The 21,837-nt window shown below is 38.8% G+C and overlaps 1 protein-coding gene across 8 annotated transcripts; it reads left to right on the top strand.

Annotated features, from left to right (window-relative positions):
* Positions 1 to 20,133, top strand: ATKRS-1 (lysyl-tRNA synthetase 1). 8 transcript variants are annotated; one of them, XR_016044902.1, is made up of 17 exons: positions 1 to 338; positions 461 to 536; positions 2,920 to 2,988; positions 3,234 to 3,399; positions 3,488 to 3,581; positions 13,681 to 13,772; positions 14,974 to 15,092; positions 15,203 to 15,280; positions 16,098 to 16,223; positions 16,353 to 16,635; positions 16,849 to 16,945; positions 17,029 to 17,185; positions 17,999 to 18,142; positions 18,423 to 18,507; positions 18,637 to 18,780; positions 18,896 to 18,947; positions 19,814 to 20,133. XR_016044902.1 is itself a non-coding variant. In XM_011630260.3 (17 exons), exons 1-17 carry the CDS (start codon positions 235 to 237, stop codon positions 19,816 to 19,818), a joined length of 1,875 nt encoding a protein of 624 aa, XP_011628562.1. In that variant the 5' UTR covers positions 1 to 234; the 3' UTR covers positions 19,819 to 20,133. The 8 variants fall into 8 exon arrangements, 4 of the variants coding, with proteins under 4 accessions (XP_011628562.1, XP_006858425.2, XP_088708576.1 ...); XR_016044901.1 differs by having other exon boundaries at positions 15,200 to 15,280; XM_011630260.3 differs by having other exon boundaries at positions 18,439 to 18,507.
* Positions 20,134 to 21,837: the final 1,704 nt, after the last annotated feature.

Below are 21,837 nucleotides of genomic sequence, written 5' to 3'. Positions count from 1 at the left end.
GCTGAAAGAGAGGGAGAGGGTTCACTGAACAGGAGAGTGAGTGACCCATTCCGCAAGTTAAGGAGAGAGAAACCCATTTGTGATCTTCCTAGAGAGAGAGACCATTCCGCACGTTTATGAGAGAGAAACCCATTCTGCAAGCTTCATAGAGAGAGAGAGAACCCATTATTCACTAGCCTTGGACCCTACGCTTCCTCACTGTAGTAGTAATATCTTAAAAGAGAGAGGGGGTTGATGGGGGACGACGTCGTAGAAGAAACAGCAAAAAGTGTTGCAGAGGTTTCGATGGAATCAAACCCTAAGGTTCCCACCCTTTCGTCTGACTCTAAGAGCAAAAGGTAAGCTCACCTTCATTTTCTCTCAGTTCTACTACCTCCATTTCTGGTTTATAGGTTGAGAGTGTTGGAGAAATGGAGACCCCTCTACTGAATCTTCAATGGATTGTTTGTTTTGTGGCCAGTGCTCTGAAAAGAGAGGCGAAGATGAAGCAGAAGGAAGAGGAAAGACGTCTCAAAGAAGAGGAGAAGAAGAAGAAGGTACCCTTTTCTCCTTTACACATTGTAATTTTTGTTGTTCCCCGTAAATTCACTCAAGGATAATAAAAAAGGTTCTAGTTAAGTTCAATTGTTGGTAATTTTATTTGTAATAACTTTTCCCTCATTTTTTTTTTAGTAATCTGATTTGGAATTTAATTATATACAAATATTGTACGTAAATTCATTAGCTAGAAGCATCTGTGATTGTGCGTTGTTAATTTGCTACTGCTTGTTTACATAAAATTTGAGTTTGATAACTATTAGAAATACTTTTCTTGTATCATTCCTTCTTTTTTTTTTGAGAAGTTTGATGGAAGAGCTATGGGTCATATATCGATGATATTTCCTGTTATTCTTCCCTTCTTTTTATTGCATATGGTAACTGTAGAATTTGCAAAAAGCAAGTAGTACTAGATATTCACTGGTTAAAGTTTTAATGTACTATTCTAATTGAATCGTTGTGCTATCACCGTTATTCTATTGTTCTTATTATTGTTATTTGTCTGAATTTTACCTTTTTGTAGTGCTGTAGATTGATGTTGAGTGCTTAAGAATTTGATGGGAGGATTAAAGTCAATTTTTGACAAATCTTGTTTCGTTTCATTGATAAGCATTGCCAAATCTCACTAGAACCAAAGTGAATCGGCCAGTGTCATATATAGTTTAGGAGGCTATTTGCTCTTGAATATGGTTATTTTACCCTCCCTTATGCTTTATTTGCCAAGCTTCCTCTTTTAAGTTTTAAGTATCTTGCTTGTTACATAGATGTCGCATTGGTCAACGCCTGCTGAATCATGTATCACTTGCAAGGCTCATGGTCATCTTTAGGTTCTCTCTTGAACTTGAAATTTATACTTTGACTGCATCTAACATTGTCCACACACCAAGCTTGAAAAGCATACAAACTTAGCACTATACCTTTTGTTTACTTGAGGAATGCCACATCGATTTTAAGTGGAATTCTACATAGGATCAAAGTGACACTTTCATGCCAACATGCAGCTCCTGCCAAAGGCTCCATTCTTCCTTGAATTAAGCACCTCACACCTTTATTGTTCATGAGGATTCATGGATGTTTCTTCCAGTTCCATGCAATCCAAAATTTTGAGCCATGCATTGGAAATGTAAGAAACCATTTGCTAATTCCATGCTCCCTTGAGGCCTTTTTTTTTTTTTTTTTTCTGACTTAGTTCACACAGATAGGGAATTGTACATCTAGTTGCACAAATCCCCTTAAGACCTTCAAATTTCTATTATGACCAACACACTACCATGCTGATACCCTCTGTTGATTCTTGACTTTGGATTTTCACTTCTTGATATGTTCATAAACTCTCTGAATTAAATGTTTGGAAGAAACCCTGATTGAGTTTGTAGATTTGAAATAGTGGCTTTGATATGCTCACAGAATCATGTAATAGCAGCTCACTTTGGTACCAATTGTTATAACTCAAGAAGATACCATCCCATACTCAACAAAAACATTATATTCATACCATATGAGGAGAGGATAGCAATTAGGGCCCTTTTTAGTTAAATGAAGTGGAGTACTACCAACATATACTTTGCATACTAGATTAAATGAAAAAAAAAATCGTAAGATGCATTTTTCTCTCTAATAGTGAATTAAAACTAAAGTGATACCTGAAGATGGCGTGACATTGAAAAGCTGTAATGGTCTTTGGCTACCTTGAATTGTGCTCAAGTGATGTAAAAGTAGCTTGACATGACTCGGCATTGAAGTGCCCCAAGTTAACCAGAGAAACACCTCAAATTATGAATTTCCACTTGTAGTCAGAAGGGAGATTATTTTTGATACCACCGACTCTATTTACTTAAAGAGTTTTTCCAACACATTTTGAACTACTTGTCTTCCCAAATATTCAAACCAATTAGTTAGGATCGTAATGGTAATAAAACATCCCGTAGGGTTCAAGTTAAATTTCTAACAAGTTTTATCTCATTTTGGAACTATCATGTCGCTGTTGATTATTGGGTGTAGTAGAAACATTTCACAAATAGTGAATTCTGAAGAAAATGTGTAGAACAGTATTATGGTACTTTAGGAGTTCATCCATTCCTTTATGTATTTCCATTTTTTTAATATATATTTTTTGTCTGTTAAGTAATGTCTAAGCTTGCGAATGGATGCATAAATATGGATATCCTGGTCATCTGTGGATGAATGTCATATGATCTTCTACTATGTCTAATTTTGAGGCTTACAACTGGCCAATCATGGCACAGGATTGGTGTGACATTGTTACTTCTGCATAAATTGTAGTCCAATAGTTTCAATATTTGTGTTTTTGTGGTGTATCATGCTTTGTTTCTCTACTTGCATTTTAGCCTTTCACTGATATTGCAGTTGCTTTTTTTGCAGGCTGCAGCCTCAGTTAACTCACAGGCACAGCGGTCCCAAGCAGCTGATGATGAAGAAATGGACCCAACGGTTTGCTTCTAGTTCTCTTCATAAAATTTTGTGAATGTCTCTCAATAGAATGGTTACCTCATGAATTTTTTTTTTTTTTGTAAATTTACTAGATGCATCCGATTCACTGGTTGCTTAAGAGCCTCCACACTGATTTTACGGTCTTAAGAAAAATCTAGCCATCACTTATTTGTCGTTTACATCTTATTTATATATCTTTCTATTTTTTTTCTGTTGGATTAACTTGTCTTCAATTTTTCCAACAGCAATATTATGAGAATAGGCTGAAAGGTCTAGCAGATGTCAAATCTCATGGTCACAACCCCTATCCTCATAAGTTCCATGTGTCCATGTCAATTGCTGAATTTCATGAGAAATATGGAAGCTTGAGCAATGGCGAGCATCTTGAGAATGATGAGGTCTCATTGGGTGGTAATTATTTTGGATTCGGTGGTGTATTTTTTGTCTTTTGATTTGTAGTTTTTCTGTTATCAACGTGGCCCATGCTTTTATTGATAAGGGAGGATTATGAATAAGAGGACTTCCTCTTCGAAGTTGTTTTTCTATGATCTTTTTGAAGGTGGAGTTAAAGTTCAAGTCATGGCTGATGCAAGGTATTTTTTAATAGTTGGATAAATTCTTTTTGACTTTACATTGGAAAAGGAATCTTGTTCCTCTTTTACCAAGCATTGCTACAGTCTTTCGAAAATTGGAAAATTTTTATGATATATAAGTGTCCATTATTAAAGTTTTATGAATACTATTTCACATGTTCCATCCATGTTAGAAATCAATGAACACTACATATGAGTTGGCCTTTTTTCTTCTTTTTTTTCTTTTTTTTTCTGAGAATTAATTTACATAACAAGCTTGGTATTCAATTAATTGGGGGGGTGCAAGACTTGGAGCAATAAACCGGTTGGCGAGACTTACATTCCCATTATGTGTTGGCAGGTTAAGGGTACATAATAGTTATGGAAATGATATGCAAATTGCATCCAATGTTCAAGAATTAGGCTGATTAAAAATTGTCTAGATTTTTAGTTTTTTTTATTTCTATTTGGAGAAATCTTGGAGGGGGAGGTTTGGACTTATTTATTTGCTTTGTTAGGGTTTTTGGAATATAGTGTAGGGATGAAATGGGTTTTAGTTTATTGTTGCGGGTTAGGGTGGTGAATTTCTTACTTGTCAGGATTAGCATGATATTTTATTTAAGAATTCTTACTTAGTTAATTAGTTTCCTTCTTTTAAGTTGGGAATAGGTCACATTGGGGTACTATTTTGATGGGTCTCTTTTTGCCGGAGTGGGTGATTTCAGGTGAGATAATTGGATTTCTTTGAAGTTGGGAAAAAAGGGAATGATGTGGAGCCTGTGACTTTAGGAAGGAGGGTTAAATGTGGAAGCACATAAATCGCTGCAGAATTGCTTAGTGTGCCGTCCATCCCCCTAGACATGGTGTTCATGGCCATCCCAAGATGGTTGGGAGACATCCATAAATGTGTGCAGGTCCATTGCTGGCCTCTCCCTTGGGGGAGGCTTACTTGGTGGCCTTTCTAGGCCCCATATGCTTGGAGCAGGTACAATCACGAAAACTTTCCTTCAGGGGTGGTGCCCTTTCTCTCTCTCTGTCTCTCGCTCTTGTTGGTCTGAGGCCCTTGTTTCCACAAATTTCTGTGAAGTTGGATAATAGCCTCAGGGACTCAACAAGTATTCAAGAAAATTGGTTGCAGCATGTGGTGAATTTCAAGAGGTTCACTGAATTTTTTTTGGACAATCTCCCTCTGGGCATAGTGACCCTTTTGATAACATTTGTCAATCCGATGTCGATTCCCAGAAGAGTCCTCTTCACTCAAGGGGTATGTTACATCGTAAGGATTAATGTTCATGAAGACAGAGATTCTCCAAAGGGTGGAACACAGTTGTCAACAAAAGGACGAGGAAGGTGGACCATTGACCATAGAGACCATTTGACTCTAGGTGTTCCACAGGCCAACCTTCAGCATGTGCCGCAGCTACCCCAACTTGGGGAGCTTCTGAATTTCAATTTTTTCCACGTGCCAACTTTCAGGAGCGACACAATCTTGAGAAGCCTCTAGGGATGGAGCCTGAGGATAATTCAATGCTCTGCTGATGTAGCACTAATAACTGCTCCATCCGTTCCCCTTGTCAGGGAGATGCGTTCTCTCTGACAGCTGGGCCCTTGCATGCTCTAACGGGTACATGCATTGTTCCGCCCTCTACTACCATGCTTGTCTTAGGCATCAGATGGCACACCCTCCTCGCCAATACACATACCCTCCTTGTATGCCTACCCCCCTCCCCTGGTTTTTTCCTTTTTCCTTCTTAAAACAGGGCCCTAGGGCATCAGTCGCATCATTAGCCCTGATGAAGGAGCCCGACCCAGATGCTACTTCTTCATGTCACATAGGTTCTTTCAACACCCTCATCTCGATGGCTGGTGAAGCGATCATCACCCGCTTCCCCCATCTTGTCTCTTCTGCAACCTCATTAATTGAGGCCCTTTCATCCTTTAACATCGAGCCAAACGCAGCCCTCCTATTGCCAGCTGGTGAAGCTATATCCCTTTCTCCTCCTTCCCCACTTTGTCTTTCCTGCTATCCCGTTAGATGCGGCCCCATCACCTTCTCACATCGAGCCAAATGTTGCTCCTTTCCCTCCAGCTGGCGGAGGCTCCATCGGGCCTCCTTTCCTCCCCCCATCTTGTCTTTTCTGCTGCCTCATTTAATGAGGTCTCATGATTCACTGGGCCACTTTCGCATGCATGATTTCTAATCCTGGTTCAAGCAACATCATAGCCCCTTGAGCTGCCGGGGCCACATGGAGTCTTCCCTTCCCTACGTATGCATTTAGTGAAGGTGGTGAAATCCTTTGTCGTGCACAATCCTCTGACCAGGACTCCCTCTCTGCTCCGCCTTTGGAAGACCCATCTGGCCCTAGGGGACCTTTAGTTCCTATACTCCCCCACCTACCCCGTTCCCCTTTCAAGGCCGGCACCTCTATCTCAGCACTCGTCGCCTCTCGTAGGGGGTGTTCCCCCCCAGAACTCTTCGTCTGCCTTGCATTCCCTGCCGCCATGGGAAGGTCCCTGCCATTAATCATGATCTGGCCTCTGACTTCAGATCTCCTTCTATAGGTTTTGACAGCCCTTCGTTTCTCAAGCCTCCTCCCCGACCACTTACCATACTTGATCCTGGCCCTGTAGTCCCCTTTCTTTGCTCCTCTCCCTTGGCTAGTGCAGTTTCTCTAGCTCCTTGCCGCTCGGAGTTCACTTTCTTCTCACTCAGATACAACCTCTCTTGCCCATATTCCCCCATCCACGGCCCCTCTTACTTCAACAAAACTCTCCCTCCACAATTCCACAACGACCAAAACAACACCCGGTCCTCCCATCCACTATCGCTTCCCTTGACCTCCTCTTGTTCCACCCTCCTATGGCACCCAGACCGTTGCTTCCCCATCGTTCTACCATCACTAACTTAGCTCTCTTCCCTAACTATCTCAAGCGTCTCATCTTGTCTCACAATTCTAGAATTCAAGAATTGCATTCTTTAAAGGAATCCAGATTTTTGTCTGAAAATGAGCGGGATCAGAGATTCAAAGCGCAAATCAATCTCTAAGCAGCTCTAAAACAGGAGGAAATCTATTGGTTCTAGAGATATTGAGTCAACATGCTCAGACACAGACCGAACTGCATCATATTACCACAGGTCAGCAAGCTACAGAAGGAGAAACAATTCCATTACTCAGATATCTGTTGGTGAAAGGGTCTTGACCAACCCCCAACACATCAACATGGGCATTATTCGTTACTTTATGAATATTTTCTCTATCTCATGGTCCAACACCTAGGATGATCCATATTTCTATCAATATTATTTCGTAGTCCGAAGTTGCCTTGCTCAAGCACCCCTTCCTAGAGCACAAAATCAAATAGGCTATATCTGATCTTGCCCAAGGCAAGGTCCTAGGTCTAGATGGTTTCCCAAGAATCTTTAATCAATTCTGGGATGTCCTGTCTCTAGACCTTCTAGCATTTTTTCACGAATTTATCATAGAAGGCGCCTCCACATAGGATTGATCTGGATTTGGACCCTCTAGCATTTTTTCACGAATTTACTATAGAAGGTGTCTCCACAGAGGATTGAACTCTACTTGCACTGCTCTTGTCCCTGAGGTTGAGGGGGCAGCCGAGATGAGAGATTTCTGCCCCATTAGCCACATGAACTCATCTCATAAACTCCTCACCAAAGTTCTGGCCACAAGACTGAAGCCTTTGCTGGATGAGGTTATCTCCAAATCTCAATCCACCTTTGTGGCAGACAGACGGATCTTGGATGGGGCCCTTATGGCTCAGAAGGCCATCCGCTCCAAAAACCTCTTGTGCTGGAAAGGGCTAGTTCTAAAACTTGATTGGAAAAAGGCCTACAACCATGTTGACTGATCAATTATAGAGGAGATTCAATCTCGAATGGGTTTTTGGGGCTGCATCTCTAATCCTTGCTTCTTGGTGCTTATCATGGGTCACAGCTGAAGGCTTCTTTACAGCCTCGAGGGGACTGCGTCAGGGAGATCACCTCTTCCCCTTTTTATTGGCTATAATGGGAGAGATTTTCTCCCAATCCATTTCTAAACTTTTCAGTAGAGGCATTCTCAGTGTCAGTGGTTTCCAGGTCTCTAGAGGAGGCCCCATTATCTCCCATTTACTGTATTCTAATGACAATCATCTTTTGCAAGGTTTGCCCCACTCAATTAGACGTGGCTGTTCCTCTGGAGCTTTGAAATTTCCTTGGCTATGAAGGTTAAAACGTCCAAGACCGAGCTGCTTGGGATCCATATGGATCCGGACAAGGTTAACACGCTGGCTCAGCACCTTGGGTGTGCCACTGAGTCCCTCCCATCTACCTATCTTGGTTTACCACCCTGTGTGGGAATCCCTAGAAAGCTTGGGACCCTGTTGTAGAGAGTTCAAGTAAGGGCTTGCGAACTAGAAAGCTCTTTTTCCATCGTTAAGAGGACAGTTCACCCTGATTAGAGCAACTCTGGCCAATATCCCTATTGTCTTTATTTTGGATGCCTGCCTTGGTAATTTTTTATCTTGAAAGCCATTTGCGGAATTTTCCATGTCAAGGGCCGAGGGCAACGACAAATACCACCTTCTTCGTTGGGATGAGGTGCGCAGCCCCAAGGCTAGTGGGGGACTTGGTATTAGAAGGCTGAGATCTAATAACATAGCTCTTCTAGGTAAGTGGGTAGAGGTTCACTACTAATGAGTCCAAGCTTGGAGAGAGATCATAGCTGAGAAATATGATATATAAGAAGAGGGATGGTTTCCCATATGTCCACCCCATAGGTCTTTCGGAGCTTAGACCTTTATTGCTAAGTGCAAGCAAGCTTTTAGAGGATTGATTAGATTCCTTGCTTGATGGGGAGACCGGGTCCTGTTTTGGAGACACCGTTGGGCAGGAGATTTTCCTTTAGAATACAGATGGCCTCAGTTGCTAGCTTTAACTACCAACGAAGATGCTTTTTAGCAATTGTAGTGGAAGCCAGGGCCGGCAGCTTGGTCTGGTGCCCAATGTTTAGACAACCTCTATAGGACAAAGACTACGAAGCAATTCCGCAGTTGCTTCTCTTCTTATCTCCAATCTTTGTGCCATTAGAGGGTGGGCACTAGTTGGTGTGGTCCACCACTCCATCCAGAGTCTTTTCCTTGGGATCTTTCTACAACTCCCTCCTGCAGGCCCCCCCTAAAGCTCCTCCTCCAAAATTTGGTCAGCTCAGGTGCCTCACAAGGCTCAAGCTTTATGTTGGACCCTTGCCCATGGTAAGGCACTTGCTACAAATCAACTTCAAAGAAGAGGCTTACATCTTCCTAGTCGTTGCCGTATGTGCCTTGACGAGGAAAATATTGAACATCTTTTTCTCCACTATAAAGTTGTTGGTTTTCTTTGGCCCTCCCTCCTCCGGTTGTTCGGACTCCATTGGATTATCCCGTAGTCCGTAAGGCAACTCATGAGATCTTGGATGTCCTTTCCCTAGGGCTAGCCACCTTTTGTCAGCTGCCTAAATCTCCTCCTTGCTCTGGGGCCTTTGGAAGGAGAGGAATGCCAGGACCTTCCAAGATATGCAGCGGCAGCCTCAAGCCATTTTCGAGCAATTTAAGGCTGATACTATCTCTTGGGCTGAGACCCTTTCCTCCAAAGTCTAAGTTCTAAGGACTTTAGGGGGAATTGGCGCAACATAGTACATCTAATTGTAGCTCCAAGACCGACCTCATCAATTAGCCCCTTTGAACCCCTCCATTCCAAGGTCCCCTTAAAGCTTTGTGGATGGGTGCTCTTTAGTAACCCATGCCCCTTGGGGCTTGGGGGAAATGTGGCCAGCCACAAAGGGAAATTCTTTTCTTCTAAGGGGTCATAGGTTTCACAAACACTATAACCGAATCTACAATGATTCTTTAGGGCCTCAGGTGAGATACAGTACTCCTCGCTAGCTCTGGGCTTCTGGTTGTGGAAGGGGACAGTAGGAATGTAATTGCTTGCGCTGCAAGGGAGGCTCCGCCTCTTATATTTTCGACAATATCGTGATGATTTGTTGGAACGTCCTAACCTCCTTCGATATTCTAAGAACGTCCAACCATCTTGTTGACCGGCTGGTTAAGAAAGGTACTCAGGGTGACTCAGCGGTAGACAAGACTCTTTGGCTTTACCATCACCAACTTGAAGCGCTACATCCGACTTTACTCCATCTCTTCTCTTCCTCTCCTTTCCCTCCTTTTCGTCTCTCTCTCTCTCACACACAGACTTTCTTTCCCCCCTTTTCATTGTATCTTTTAAAGGCTATGCTCTCATAGATGTCCCCATTTGTTGGTACAGGAGCTCCCCTAGTGCGTAGACGGTTTTTATATAGAATGAAATTTTTGTTTTATTTATTGGTGCTCCCGGGCTGTGGGTTGCATTAATATCTTTTCCTCTCTCTTCCTCCATTCTCGTTTTTTTGATGGCCTTGCTCTCTTGAGCACTCAACTTGTTCCGTTGAGTAGGTTCAAGTGGTTTCTTGTAATCTAGTTATACACTACAGTCAACCTTTGCTCCCAAAAAAATAAAAAACCCTGAAAGAAAAGGATCTAGAGTGAGAAGTTAAAAAAGAAGGAAAAATTACTTCTGCACCATTTTTATGAAAGAAGAGAGGATTGCTTCTTCTTCCTTTGGCTTAATTTAAAACCATGGTTTTTTTTTTCCTTGTGTTGTTTAATTTCCATCCTGCTTTTGCATCAGTTAGTATCAAAGCATGATTTTGAAGACAATTATACTATCATAGCTGGTTGTGGAGATTGCGGACATAGGATCGCCAATCTTAACAGAGTCTTGAGATAGTCAACCACTTGACAGAGATGGTTGCAGTTGTATGTGTGAGCAAAATTGTTAAAGTTGCACACTGGTGAAGTTTGTTGCACTCAAGCTCATCTTACTTGAATCCAGGGTAGCATGGATGATGTGCGCCGAGGTGCTGATGGTATTTTCAGCTTAGTTTCTTGCTGTTGAATGAAGGCAATATCCACCAGGATGTTGATAATGGTGTGAGGGAGCCTGAACTATTGCTTTGTTTTGAGTGGAAGATCCCTATCTTAATTCACCATATTTGGCTGAAAGAGATGGTGGGTTGAACATATGACTTGCCTTAGTCCACTTCAAAATTCTTTGTTGAATTTTCTTAGGTTTCTTCGATAATTAGTCACAATGTTTTATGCAAATGGAAATCCATGGTTTTCGATCTTTCAATTCCACTTCTGCTGTTGTTTATATATCAGATTGGTACAACAGAATCGCGGAGTGTATAGTACCATACAGAGCTTCTCTGAAATTTAGGTTTTGCAGCAGTCTTTGTGCCACCATTGCACTCTCATTAGTTCATTGCAGGAGCAGCGATATCCTTTTGACATATTCAATGGTCCATCCTACACTTAGTTTAATTGATGTGAATTTTTTGAAGCAAAAAGAGAGTGGGGAATTAAATCCATCCTTATTTCTATCTTAGAATAAGCAAAATTCAGCAACAGAAGGAGAAAGAAAAAAGTGTGGCATAAATTAAGCCAAAAGAAGAAGCAGCAATCTTGTCTTCTTTTATTAAAGAATTCATTACCAAATAACATAAGCTCCATGAAACATCCAAGAGGCCTCTTTTAATACAGTTGATCGAGAAAACAAACTAAAAAAATATGTATATTCTTTCCTTCCAAAGTCGCATACTTTTCATAAATTTAGAATCTCCTTTCAAAATTAGTATTTCCCTATCTTGATACCAAATTAGGAATATCCTTCTTATCCCCCCATGTATTCCCACTCTAATTCATTTTCCTTTTCTATTCCCCCCAATTTAAACCTCATTCCTAAAAGTCATGGTCCCCATGTTATTTCCTTTTTTCCTAACTTCAAAGAAATCCAACTGTCACCTCAAAACATCCACAAGACCAATTTTTTTTGGCTTTTTGTTTTTGGAGAGTCCTAAGAAAGAAGAGAGACCCATAAAAAAATAGAACCTCCATGGGCCTCCAACGTAATCTACTTGCAACTTTAAAGAAAGGAACTAATTAACTTAGTGCTAGTTTGGATGTAACCAAAATTGTAATATTTTTGGATTGCAATCCAAAAATCTGCTGAAATATATTTGAACGGTTTGGACAACCACAAGATTGTACTAGATTTTTAGATTGAAATAAAAAATACTGCAGTATCAAGGCAAAAGTTACTATAAAAAAAATTCAAGTCAGACTTGAATTTTTTTTATGAAAGTGCGGCTCTCTCACCCTATGCAAACCCCACCCTGTGATCCAACAACCCACACTGTGAAATCTTAGAAACCCCAAATCTACTCTCTTCCTCTACTTCAACTTGAAATCTATTCTCTCTTTCTCTCTCTTTGAACTACTGCTAGTGAGAGAGCTCCGCTTTCTCTCTCTAGAACCAGTGTCTCAATAGCTCCTCTTTCTCTCTCTAGAACCAGTGTCTCAATAGCTCCTCTTTCGCTCTCTAGAACCAGTGTCTCAATAGCTCCTCTTTCTCTCTCTAGAACCAGTGTCTTGAGAGCTCCTCTTTCTCTCTCTATAATGGCGTAAAAAATATTGCATTCTGACCTGCCATATGAATGGGAGAAACAAGCCAGGGTTCCCAGGTATCTTGTGTCTCGATGTCTTAGGGGGTTTCTAGGGCAGAGTCTTGAGAAGAACCGAAGCCTGATGGCCTCACAAATTTACAATCAAAGCATTGTAAAAAGATTGTTTTGAGCTTCGATGAAGCTATCCATGGCTGGCATTTTGCTCTTTCCCGTTCTGGCATTTTTGTCGTGGCTTACATTATCGAATTTCTTTGCCAGAGAGTTGCCGCATCAGAGCTCTCTCTACATGGCAGATCTTTGACAGAAAGATTTTAGAGTTTCAAATCTCTTATTAAAGTTCTAATGGCATACCGCATTGGACAAATTTCTAGGTGTTCAGTTTTCTAGAATTTCAAAGCTCTCTTCAACTCCAATGGACCATAGTTAAAAGAGTTTCTGGGGGTTTAAGTTTCCACGTTTACAGTTGTAGTGAGCATTGTGGCTTGAACTGAGAGTAGCTAAAATGTTGACTCTTCCATCTATGGAAACCGCAATAAAACCAGTCTTTCTCCAGAAAACCCAATTTTGTTCACCATTTTCTTCGATGTCTTCCTTTTCTCTCCCTGCAACTTTCAGAGTAAACACATGGCTTCTACTTGTAAATCCCCTTCTTGTTGAGGGAGAAAATCACAAAGAGAAAATGGACTTTAACACCCAAACAGTTTTATAAGAAAAGAAAAAAGGCTTGGTATTTTTTGCAATTGATATATTCAAAAATGTAATTTTATTGGATAACAATTTCTTTTTATTTGACATCCAAACTGGCCCTTGGTAATAAATCTTAAACAAACTCTCATGCTAATCCTAATAACTAAGAAAGTGACCTTCCTACCCCCACAACAATAAACTAAAACCTAATTTAATCCCTACAATACAAATTCCAAAATTTAACCTGAAGAAAACAAATAAATAATTCCAATCACACCCCCCTGCCAACCGAAGGAAAAGAAAAGAATTTCTTCATTAAAAAATAATAGATAAAAATTTTAATCAGCCTAATTCTTGAACATCTCAAATGCAATTTGCATCAAAATGATTGTTGTTTGTGCTTAGCCTTTGGGATTACCATTTATATTATAGAGCTATGCATGCCCTGAATTTGGATATCACATTATTTTTGGTGAATTTCAGGTCAAATTATCTCATTTTACTTTCTTTTTTTTGTTAATTTTGGTTCTTATGCCAATGTATCTCAATCCTATATTCTAATATGGGAGTGTATGCTATTAGATTGTTTATCTTTGGTACAAGAAGGTCACAATCACTCGTAGCCATGAATATAAAATGAAGTTATAGGAGTGTATCACAAGGTACAAAAGAATTTTCTTGGACTTTGATCACATCCGTGATAGTCTCTGATTTTACATTGCGCTAATGGTGAATGTGGTCTTCTTGTACCAAAGGTAAAGTCTTATTATATGCTTTCCCTATTTCAATGTTGTTTATTTAGATCATGAAGCATTTTCTTCTCATAAGCCACTGACCTTACTTTGTCTACATGGGGGTGTTGGCTGAACTCATTCATATCCTTCTTGTAGGCATGCAAATGTGAAAGAAGCTGAGTTTGACTTTGCCAAATTCCACTCAGGAGTGAAACGTGGGGACATTGTTGGTATCATTGGGTTTCCAGGTTGATGATCTATGTTCCATATTGGTCTTTTTTATTAAATTTTCGTCTCTCCTGCAAAACATTTAGAAAATGACCCATATGTGTGTAATATCTTCTTCCTGCAAGTGTTTGATGGTCCCCTTTTGTCACTGTAGAATAAGAGTTCTGTGGCCATGCGATATAAATACCTGGAGTTACATGAATTGTTATCAAGTTTTTCCATCAACTGGTGCCTTTGGATCTTTTTCTTTCCTTTTGACTGGGTTTCCCTAGTTCTCAAGCTGTATTTTTATTTATTTATCTATTTTTTTTGTGATAAGTAACTCTCTCTCCATGTTTGGCCTCTGGTTTTTTCCAAATGGCTCAGCCATAATTTGGTTCAGATTGCATTACTTATTAGGCCAAATTGCATTAGTGAGTCCTTAATTTGAATTTTTTTTATCACAACTGAAATTGGTTGAGAGTTTGACCTTTCTTCTTAGGGTTGGGATGAGTAAAAAGAAAAATTGGTACTTTCTTCTGAGGGTTTAGATAATTTTTCATCAGCTTCATGTTTTCTGTCCTACATTTATTTTCCACCATTATACACTTCCTTAAGAATCACATTCCAGCTATCCTTTTGTTTCCCTGTGCGTATGCTCAGTTATGTGCATGAGGGAGGGCTGGTAGGCTGCTATATTGTTATCATCTTATGTGCTTAAAGCTTTTTTAGACCTTGTCAAGTTTGTTCAGAGACTTTTTCCATTCTCAGACAGGTTGCTAATAGATGTTTTAGGTGTGGAATTATATTGACCAAATGCCTTGGTCATATGATCTGACTGTTATGGGTTCCGTGAGTGTTTTCATATTAAGAACAACATTGTTCATTTGTTTGCGGGTTGCCTATAAGTGCCCCAGCCACTATTCACTTCTATCAGAATTTAATCAACTCTGTACGATATTAAAATTGTTTTTAAAAGCTTCTGACTATTAGTGCTTTTAAGATAGCTTTTAAGATAAGACTTTCGCTGCAATATTTGAGGTGCATTTCTTGTTTTCTAATTCATGTTACCAATAAATAGAATTAAGAAAGCACTGGTCTATTCTGTTCCTCTTTATGTTACTCTTTTGCTCTGTATATTCAATTTAGAACAGCCAATAAATAAAAAAAAAAAGAGAAGAGAAAATAATCTTAGTTGAGTATGTGGGTATGTTGCAAAGCTGTGTCTTCTTTGTCCTACAGGTAAAAGTCAACGAGGTGAGCTCAGTATATTTCCGAGATCTTTCGAGGTTCTCTCTTCGTGTCTCCATATGATGCCAAGGCAAAAGGCTGGTCCTGCCAAAGATAATACTCATCCAATGGTAGGCCATGTCTAGCATGTTTTCAACCTGGTGCTGACTCATGGTATATGAACTTGAATATCGATGATTATTTTGTTGAAATTTGAATTCTCTTTATTTTATCACAGAAGAATGAAGAGAAGACTTCAGCTGGCGTATGGATTCCGGGGAAAGCCAGGAATCCTGAAATATATATTCTGAAAGATCAGGTAGTTTAGGTTACTTGATCCTGGGAATGCACATCTTTTTAATGCAACAAGTTGAGCCTTTATGACACTGCAGATTTGAAATTTTTTGTTTCTTACATACATTCAGCTATTATTGTGATATTCCAGTTTTGTAGATGGTTGATTACTTGATCCTAACTTTGTATCTTGCTTTTTGTGCTAGAAAACATGGTTTGGATAAAGTTTAGGCCTGATCTGTGGATAAATCTTGTTCCTTCTGAGAAGCTAGATTTATTCAGTTCAAAAATTAGAGTGGAACGTATTAGATTAGAATGGGTCTGTTTGCTTGAGTATGGATCAATATGGCCATACAATTGTGAAGCAAAAGAAATGTATGTGGCATTTAAGGCTACGGTCTTGTTTTTCTAATAACAGTCTTGTTTTTTAATCACTAATTTCATTCTTTCCTTGCTTGGAAGTTTTTTGGTTTGCTGAATCCTGATCATGTGAGTTGATGTTAAACTTAGAAAGGCATAAAAAAAGACGATATCTTCTCAGACTTTCTCATATTTAAAATGACTGCTCTTCATTTTATATCAAAGGGCATTCTGAAGTTTGTCGTTTATTCTGATACCTAGCCATCTCTTTGATTGGCACTATTAGATTGGTAACTTCCTTGTAGAAATTGATTCTGCAACTATGCTTTTGCTATGTTTTAGTAGTAGTCCCTGGGTTTGGACCAATATTGGAGAAATATGTTCATTGAACTGGCTAATAAATTTGTCCTTGGAGCTTCTTCAAACTTGGTCTATGTTTTGACTGGAGCTGCTGTTTGACATTAAATGTTTTTGGGTCATAGGAAACTCGATATCGGCAACGGTACTTGGATCTTATGTTGAATACAGAGGTTAGACATATATTCAAGACACGGTCAAAGATTATTTCCTATGTTCGAGACTTCCTTGACAAACGTGACTTTCTGGAGGTAGGGGCTTGTGTTAAGTATGTATATGATTTTATTCTTACATCTTTATGTGCTCGGATGTTATTTACCAAATTTTCTTTTCTTTTTCTCATGCTAGCTTTGTTGTCTTTCTGCACTATAAATTACCAGGTGGAAACCCCCATGATGAACATGATTGCTGGTGGGGCTACTGCTAAGCCATTTGTAACTTATCATAATGATTTGAACATGAAGTTATATATGAGAATTGCTCCTGAGTTGTATCTAAAACAGTTAGTTGTTGGTGGGCTTGATCGTGTCTATGAGATTGGGAAACAATTTAGGAACGAGGGCATTGATTTAACTCATAATCCAGAATTCACTACTTGTGAGTTTTATATGGCTTTTGCTGATTACAATGATCTTATGGACCTCACCGAGCAAATGTTATCAGGTTAGTTTCTGATATGGCTTTACCACTTGCTGCCTGGTAGTTTGGGTCTGTTTTACTTGTGTGCTTATGCTATGTTTCCATTTTCCATCCACAAAGATTCTGGAATATGTTGCATCGAGCAAATATTATCTTCTTCACAGGCGCACCCTAACACGTGCATCTGTATGTATGTGTTTGAGACAGATTTTACCTTTTTGTGTGCTTTTATGACAGGTATGGTCAGAGAGCTGACAGGTGGCTACAAAATTCAGTACCATGCAAATGGTGTTGAGCATGAGCCTATAGAGATTGATTTCACTCCTCCTTTCAGGTGGATGCTGTGTAGTTTACTTCGAAGCACTTTCTGCGGTGGCCTCTTTTTTGGGGTAACTGAGAATGCTGTTGATATTGCAGGAGGTTTGATATGATAGAAGAGTTGGAAAAGTTGGCCAACCTGGAGATTCCAAAGGACCTTGCCAGTGAAGAGGCAAATAGGTATTTGTTGGAAGCATGTATAAAGCATGATGTCAAATGTCCTCCTCCACAAACAACAGCTCGATTGCTGGACAAGGTTGTCTATTATCCCTCTTTCACTATTTTCATTTCTAAATCATAAGAAGCCTTTCCAGACTCCTAAATTTTGGGTTTATATTTACTTATTGCCTTTATCAATTTCAAAATGGCTCATTGTGTGTTAAAATTCTGCATGTTTTACTTATTGCTTTATATATTACAAGTCCGAATTAGGGTTATCATAACAGTTGAACCATATCTGATGGGCTTCTTGGGGATGTTGGGAAAGGAAGTAGACATAAAGCCATGAGCATCTCTCTCAAATGAGTCAGAGTGATTTCATGTTTGGGTTGGCATGTTATGTTTCAAACTCCGGGAGTATGAAGCTAGTCTTGTATCAGCACAACATTAGCATGTGTTCAAATTAAAATATAATTAAATATGTCATGAGGTGCAAAAAACTGCATAATAGCTTGGGATGCATGGGATGCATAGGGTATATGTGATACTCCTAAAAGATGTCTATTTATTATGCCAAGTGCAACTGTGGGGGATGCTTAAATTATATATTTTGACAATTGCTCACTTGGAAGCCATCTGTTGGGAGTGGGGAATGCCATTATAAATAATGAGGCCTTAATTTTATGCAATCGATTGGATTTTGTAAAAAATTTCCTTGATATAGTAGTTGGTAATTGTACTGCCTTCCTCATGCTTTGTTCTGAATTATTTTTCCTTTTTTATAGAGATTTGTGGAGCATTTTATGCAGATAACTTGATGGAAATGCTAACTACATCGCTACAATGTTGACAAGTTATATGATTTGTGCATAAACTTACATTCCCTTCGATTGTCTTGTCTCTATATCAGCTTGTTGGGCATTTCGTGGAGGAAAAATGTGTCAACCCAACATTCATTATCAATCATCCAGAGATAATGAGCCCATTGGCTAAGTGGCACAGATCAAAAATAGGCTTGACAGAGCGTTTTGAATTGTTCGTTAACAAGCATGAGGTGTGGTGCTTATATCTTGGTCTTACCCACCATGTTTCAAAGATGGTGAGGTATGCCATAATCCAATGGACTATGGTTTTCCAAGGCTATATCCACTATAGTTCCCATTGATGAATGGTTTGAGATTGACTATGCTGGGTCTCTGTCAATTTCTAAAAATCCATCTTTGGTAATGGGTGGTAGAGTGTTGCCTTGAAGTGATATACCTGTTGGATTATGATATACCTTTTCTCAATATGTTTTTGTATCCCAATTTTCTCCTAAGCTGATGTTTTTAAAGGGGATAAATTGGTCAGGTGTGCAATGCCTATACCGAATTGAATGATCCTGTGGTACAAAGAGAGCGTTTTTCTGCTCAGCTTAAGGTACCGATGGTTATTTTCTTTATCACGTAATAGCTTCTTTTCTATGGGCTGAAGGGTACTTAAAGTTTATGAGATTCTTGAATGCCATTATTTGGGAGCTAGGAATGACAATCTATACTACTACATCAGGATCGACAATCAGGTGATGACGAAGCTATGGCTTTGGATGAAACATTTTGTACTGCTTTGGAATATGGGTTGCCCCCAACTGCAGGATGGGGAATGGGGATGGATCGTCTTGCCATGTTACTCACAGATTCTCAGAATATAAAGGTGATTTGGCTGTTATATGTCTCATATGTGTGCACGTGTGTGTATGCACGCGTGAGAGAGAGAGATCTTGTAATGAAATGGACAGGGACTCATCTGCTTTTCTATTGTGAAACAGGAAGTTCTACTCTTCCCAGCCATGAAGCCTCAGGAAGACATATCCACTAAAGGTATGTACTTTGTCCTTGGTTGATAATGTAAAGTGTGCAGGAAAGTGACACTAAATATAAGTGTAGTATTAAAGCCACTAAGCATGAATCATCAATCATATGAACTAATGGGATAGGCACCTTGACTGGAGCAAAATTCAACTTAGATTTGTAATTGATTCCCATTAACAGCTCTAGAAATTCCATTCACCCTCTATCAACCTAAAAATTGGATGGATTATTTCTTTGGCACAAGTTCTCCAAACGCTCTCCTGAATCCGGTGAACAAGTTTGTGAAAAAAAGTAAATGAAAAGGCCCTATCATGTTTTTTTTGTGGTGAGAAATTTCAGAGAATAGGCCGGTCTATTCATTGTGTTAGATACAGATCTTATGGGGATTTGTCCAACCCCGAATTTTGTCGATTGCCACATCATCATGAGAAAATAATTAAAAATAAAAACAAAAACCTAAGTTATCTAAGATCTAGATTTGATTATCCTAAGAATGGATAATATGTTTTCAATATTGGGGTTGGTTGTCTTTGAGCTTGGGTTCTAGGATGAGTAGGGTTATCCCCAAAATTCCTCCGGCTAAGGTTTTGAACTATTGCATGATGCTATAGGGGTGCCCTTTGGCGGACCAAATCCTTTTCCATTGTACTTGTCTGCATAAATAGACACATTTCATAGAATAGGCTAATACCTTGGCGTAGGTATGTAAATATTTTACATTAACTTTCACAAATTTTGGTTCAACCTACATGCATATGCAGGCATCAGAAGAATAGGTTTGTGGTTTTTTATTTCTATGTGATATTTAAATTACTTGCAAAATCAGATGGGGAAGGGTCATGAGGTTGATCCATTTCGTTGTTGTGCTTTTGCAGCATGATGTTATTGCATATATTTGAAGCGGGGATTATATCTGGAGCCTTCTTGTGACGTGGAAGAAGGCCAACAATGGACTTAGTTGTTCTGTAACACCACTAGAAGAGATGGGGGATTTTGCTACCTCCATTCACTCATCTGATCATTGCTTTTTTCTTCTCTGGCTTCCATTTCTGTACTGCGTTTTGAGTGTTATTGAATGGCCTTGGCTGGTTTTCATGAGACAACTATATATATTTGTGGGGTACTTATGTCCCACTTGGGTTATAATTCTTGTGAGGCAAAGGAGTTTGAAATATGAATGCATAGATTACTCTAAGACAGGTCCAGTAATTACATTTCTGTTTTGTTGGCAATTGACACACGGCTTCATATCCAGCCCAAACAGAGCCGGAAATTGGCCTATTGGCCCAGGCAGGCCATGGACTAGGGCTGTGACAGGGCTGGCCCAGTTTGGTCCTGCTTTTTTCTTTTTTGTAAGCCCTGTTTGGTACCTAAGAAATCTATTTTCCTGGAGAATCTCATGGAAATTGGGCGCCTATGAAAAAGGTGAAAGTAGAGAGTTGGTGGCTAGATGTTGAGAGCCCTTGTTTGGTAACCTGTCAATGACACTGAGGAAATTTGTTGCTGGTAATTTCCTTGTTTGCTAATTTAACTCTTAATTACAAGACTCATTGAAGAGAGGTTGCAATTTATCATCTGATTCATATTTTTAGTTATAAACCATCTTATGTCATTATTTACAAAATGGATGGTAAAGATCTGAAGTAGTTAAATTTCTCCCCTCCCCATCCATCTCCCTTTCATTTTGATGGTGCATTAATTTTGATCGCTCTTTTGGTTACATGATAAGTGACTAAAATACCATCATAAACATAAGCAAATGACATAGGAAAAAAGTTTATATGAGGATGAGGCCTAAACCATCAAACTAATGCGCATCTAAAACTTATTAGAAGAGGTTACTTAGATCCTAAAAAATCATCTATTCGATCATCTTGACCGCAAAATATATAGGCATGAAAAAAAAATAGATTGCAAGTTGTAATGTATTATCTATCTAGATTGTTAATTTTCAGAAATTCAGTCCCCAAGCCCAAGCGTTTCCCTTCTGCAATTACTTTTAGAAAGTCATTCATCCTTCTCTTAAGCGTCTGTGGGATCCTTTGGGAGTCATAGAAAAGGAAATTTTCCTTGAATTAAAGAGAGTTTTTTTCTCAAGTAGTTTTACTTGATTTCTTAATGTGATATAGTTTGTTTCATAGTTATGAAAACAGGACCGAACCTAGTTCGATCGGTTGGTTTACTCTGTAGTGCTTTTGCAGGTTCAAATCGAAGAAAAAAAAATAAGTTTGGTAAAAAATCATCAAAACCAATGTTTGATTTGTTTTTGTTAATCAAGCCGACCAGTTTTTACTTGCTAGATAAGTTATATGAAATTATTTTTAAAATATATTTTATATTTTAATATACATTTTTGACAATTTAATCCAACCAGATTAATTGACATCAAATTGGTTTTGATTGAATCAAACCCCACTGTATGTTGAATCGATTTTGACTAAATCTAACCACTTATTCATTATCTTAATAACATTGGATTTTTAATGTGAATATGAGTTTAGAAGTAGATTTGATTTATGAATATTTACAGAAAAATCGTATTTTAGTTTTGAAATTTAGAAATAGTCTAATCTATTTCATATTTTACATTCAAGTCCCACTTTTTTAGGGCATAAAATATTTTTTAATTTTATCTATACATCAAATTAACCTAAACTTTGGTAGGTCCATACCACTCGCTTATAAAAAAACATTAACATATAACTCCAAAATAAATAAAACTATCAAAATACCTCTAAATATTGTAAGGGTATTTTGGTTATTTATTATTTCTAAAGTATTTTTAGGTATTTTAATTTTTTATAGGTATGTGATGGTGATAAGTATGAGCATATAATAAATATGAGTTTAATCCATTGCATATACATCAAGATAATTCGAATACATTATATGCTTCTAG

Source organism: Amborella trichopoda, chromosome 11 (assembly GCF_054954075.1).
Source record: "Amborella trichopoda isolate Santa Cruz 75 chromosome 11, AtrichopodaSantaCruz75HAP2 v2.0, whole genome shotgun sequence".
Taxonomy (NCBI): domain Eukaryota; kingdom Viridiplantae; phylum Streptophyta; class Magnoliopsida; order Amborellales; family Amborellaceae; genus Amborella; species Amborella trichopoda.
This window is presented reverse-complemented; position numbering and strand designations above follow the sequence as displayed.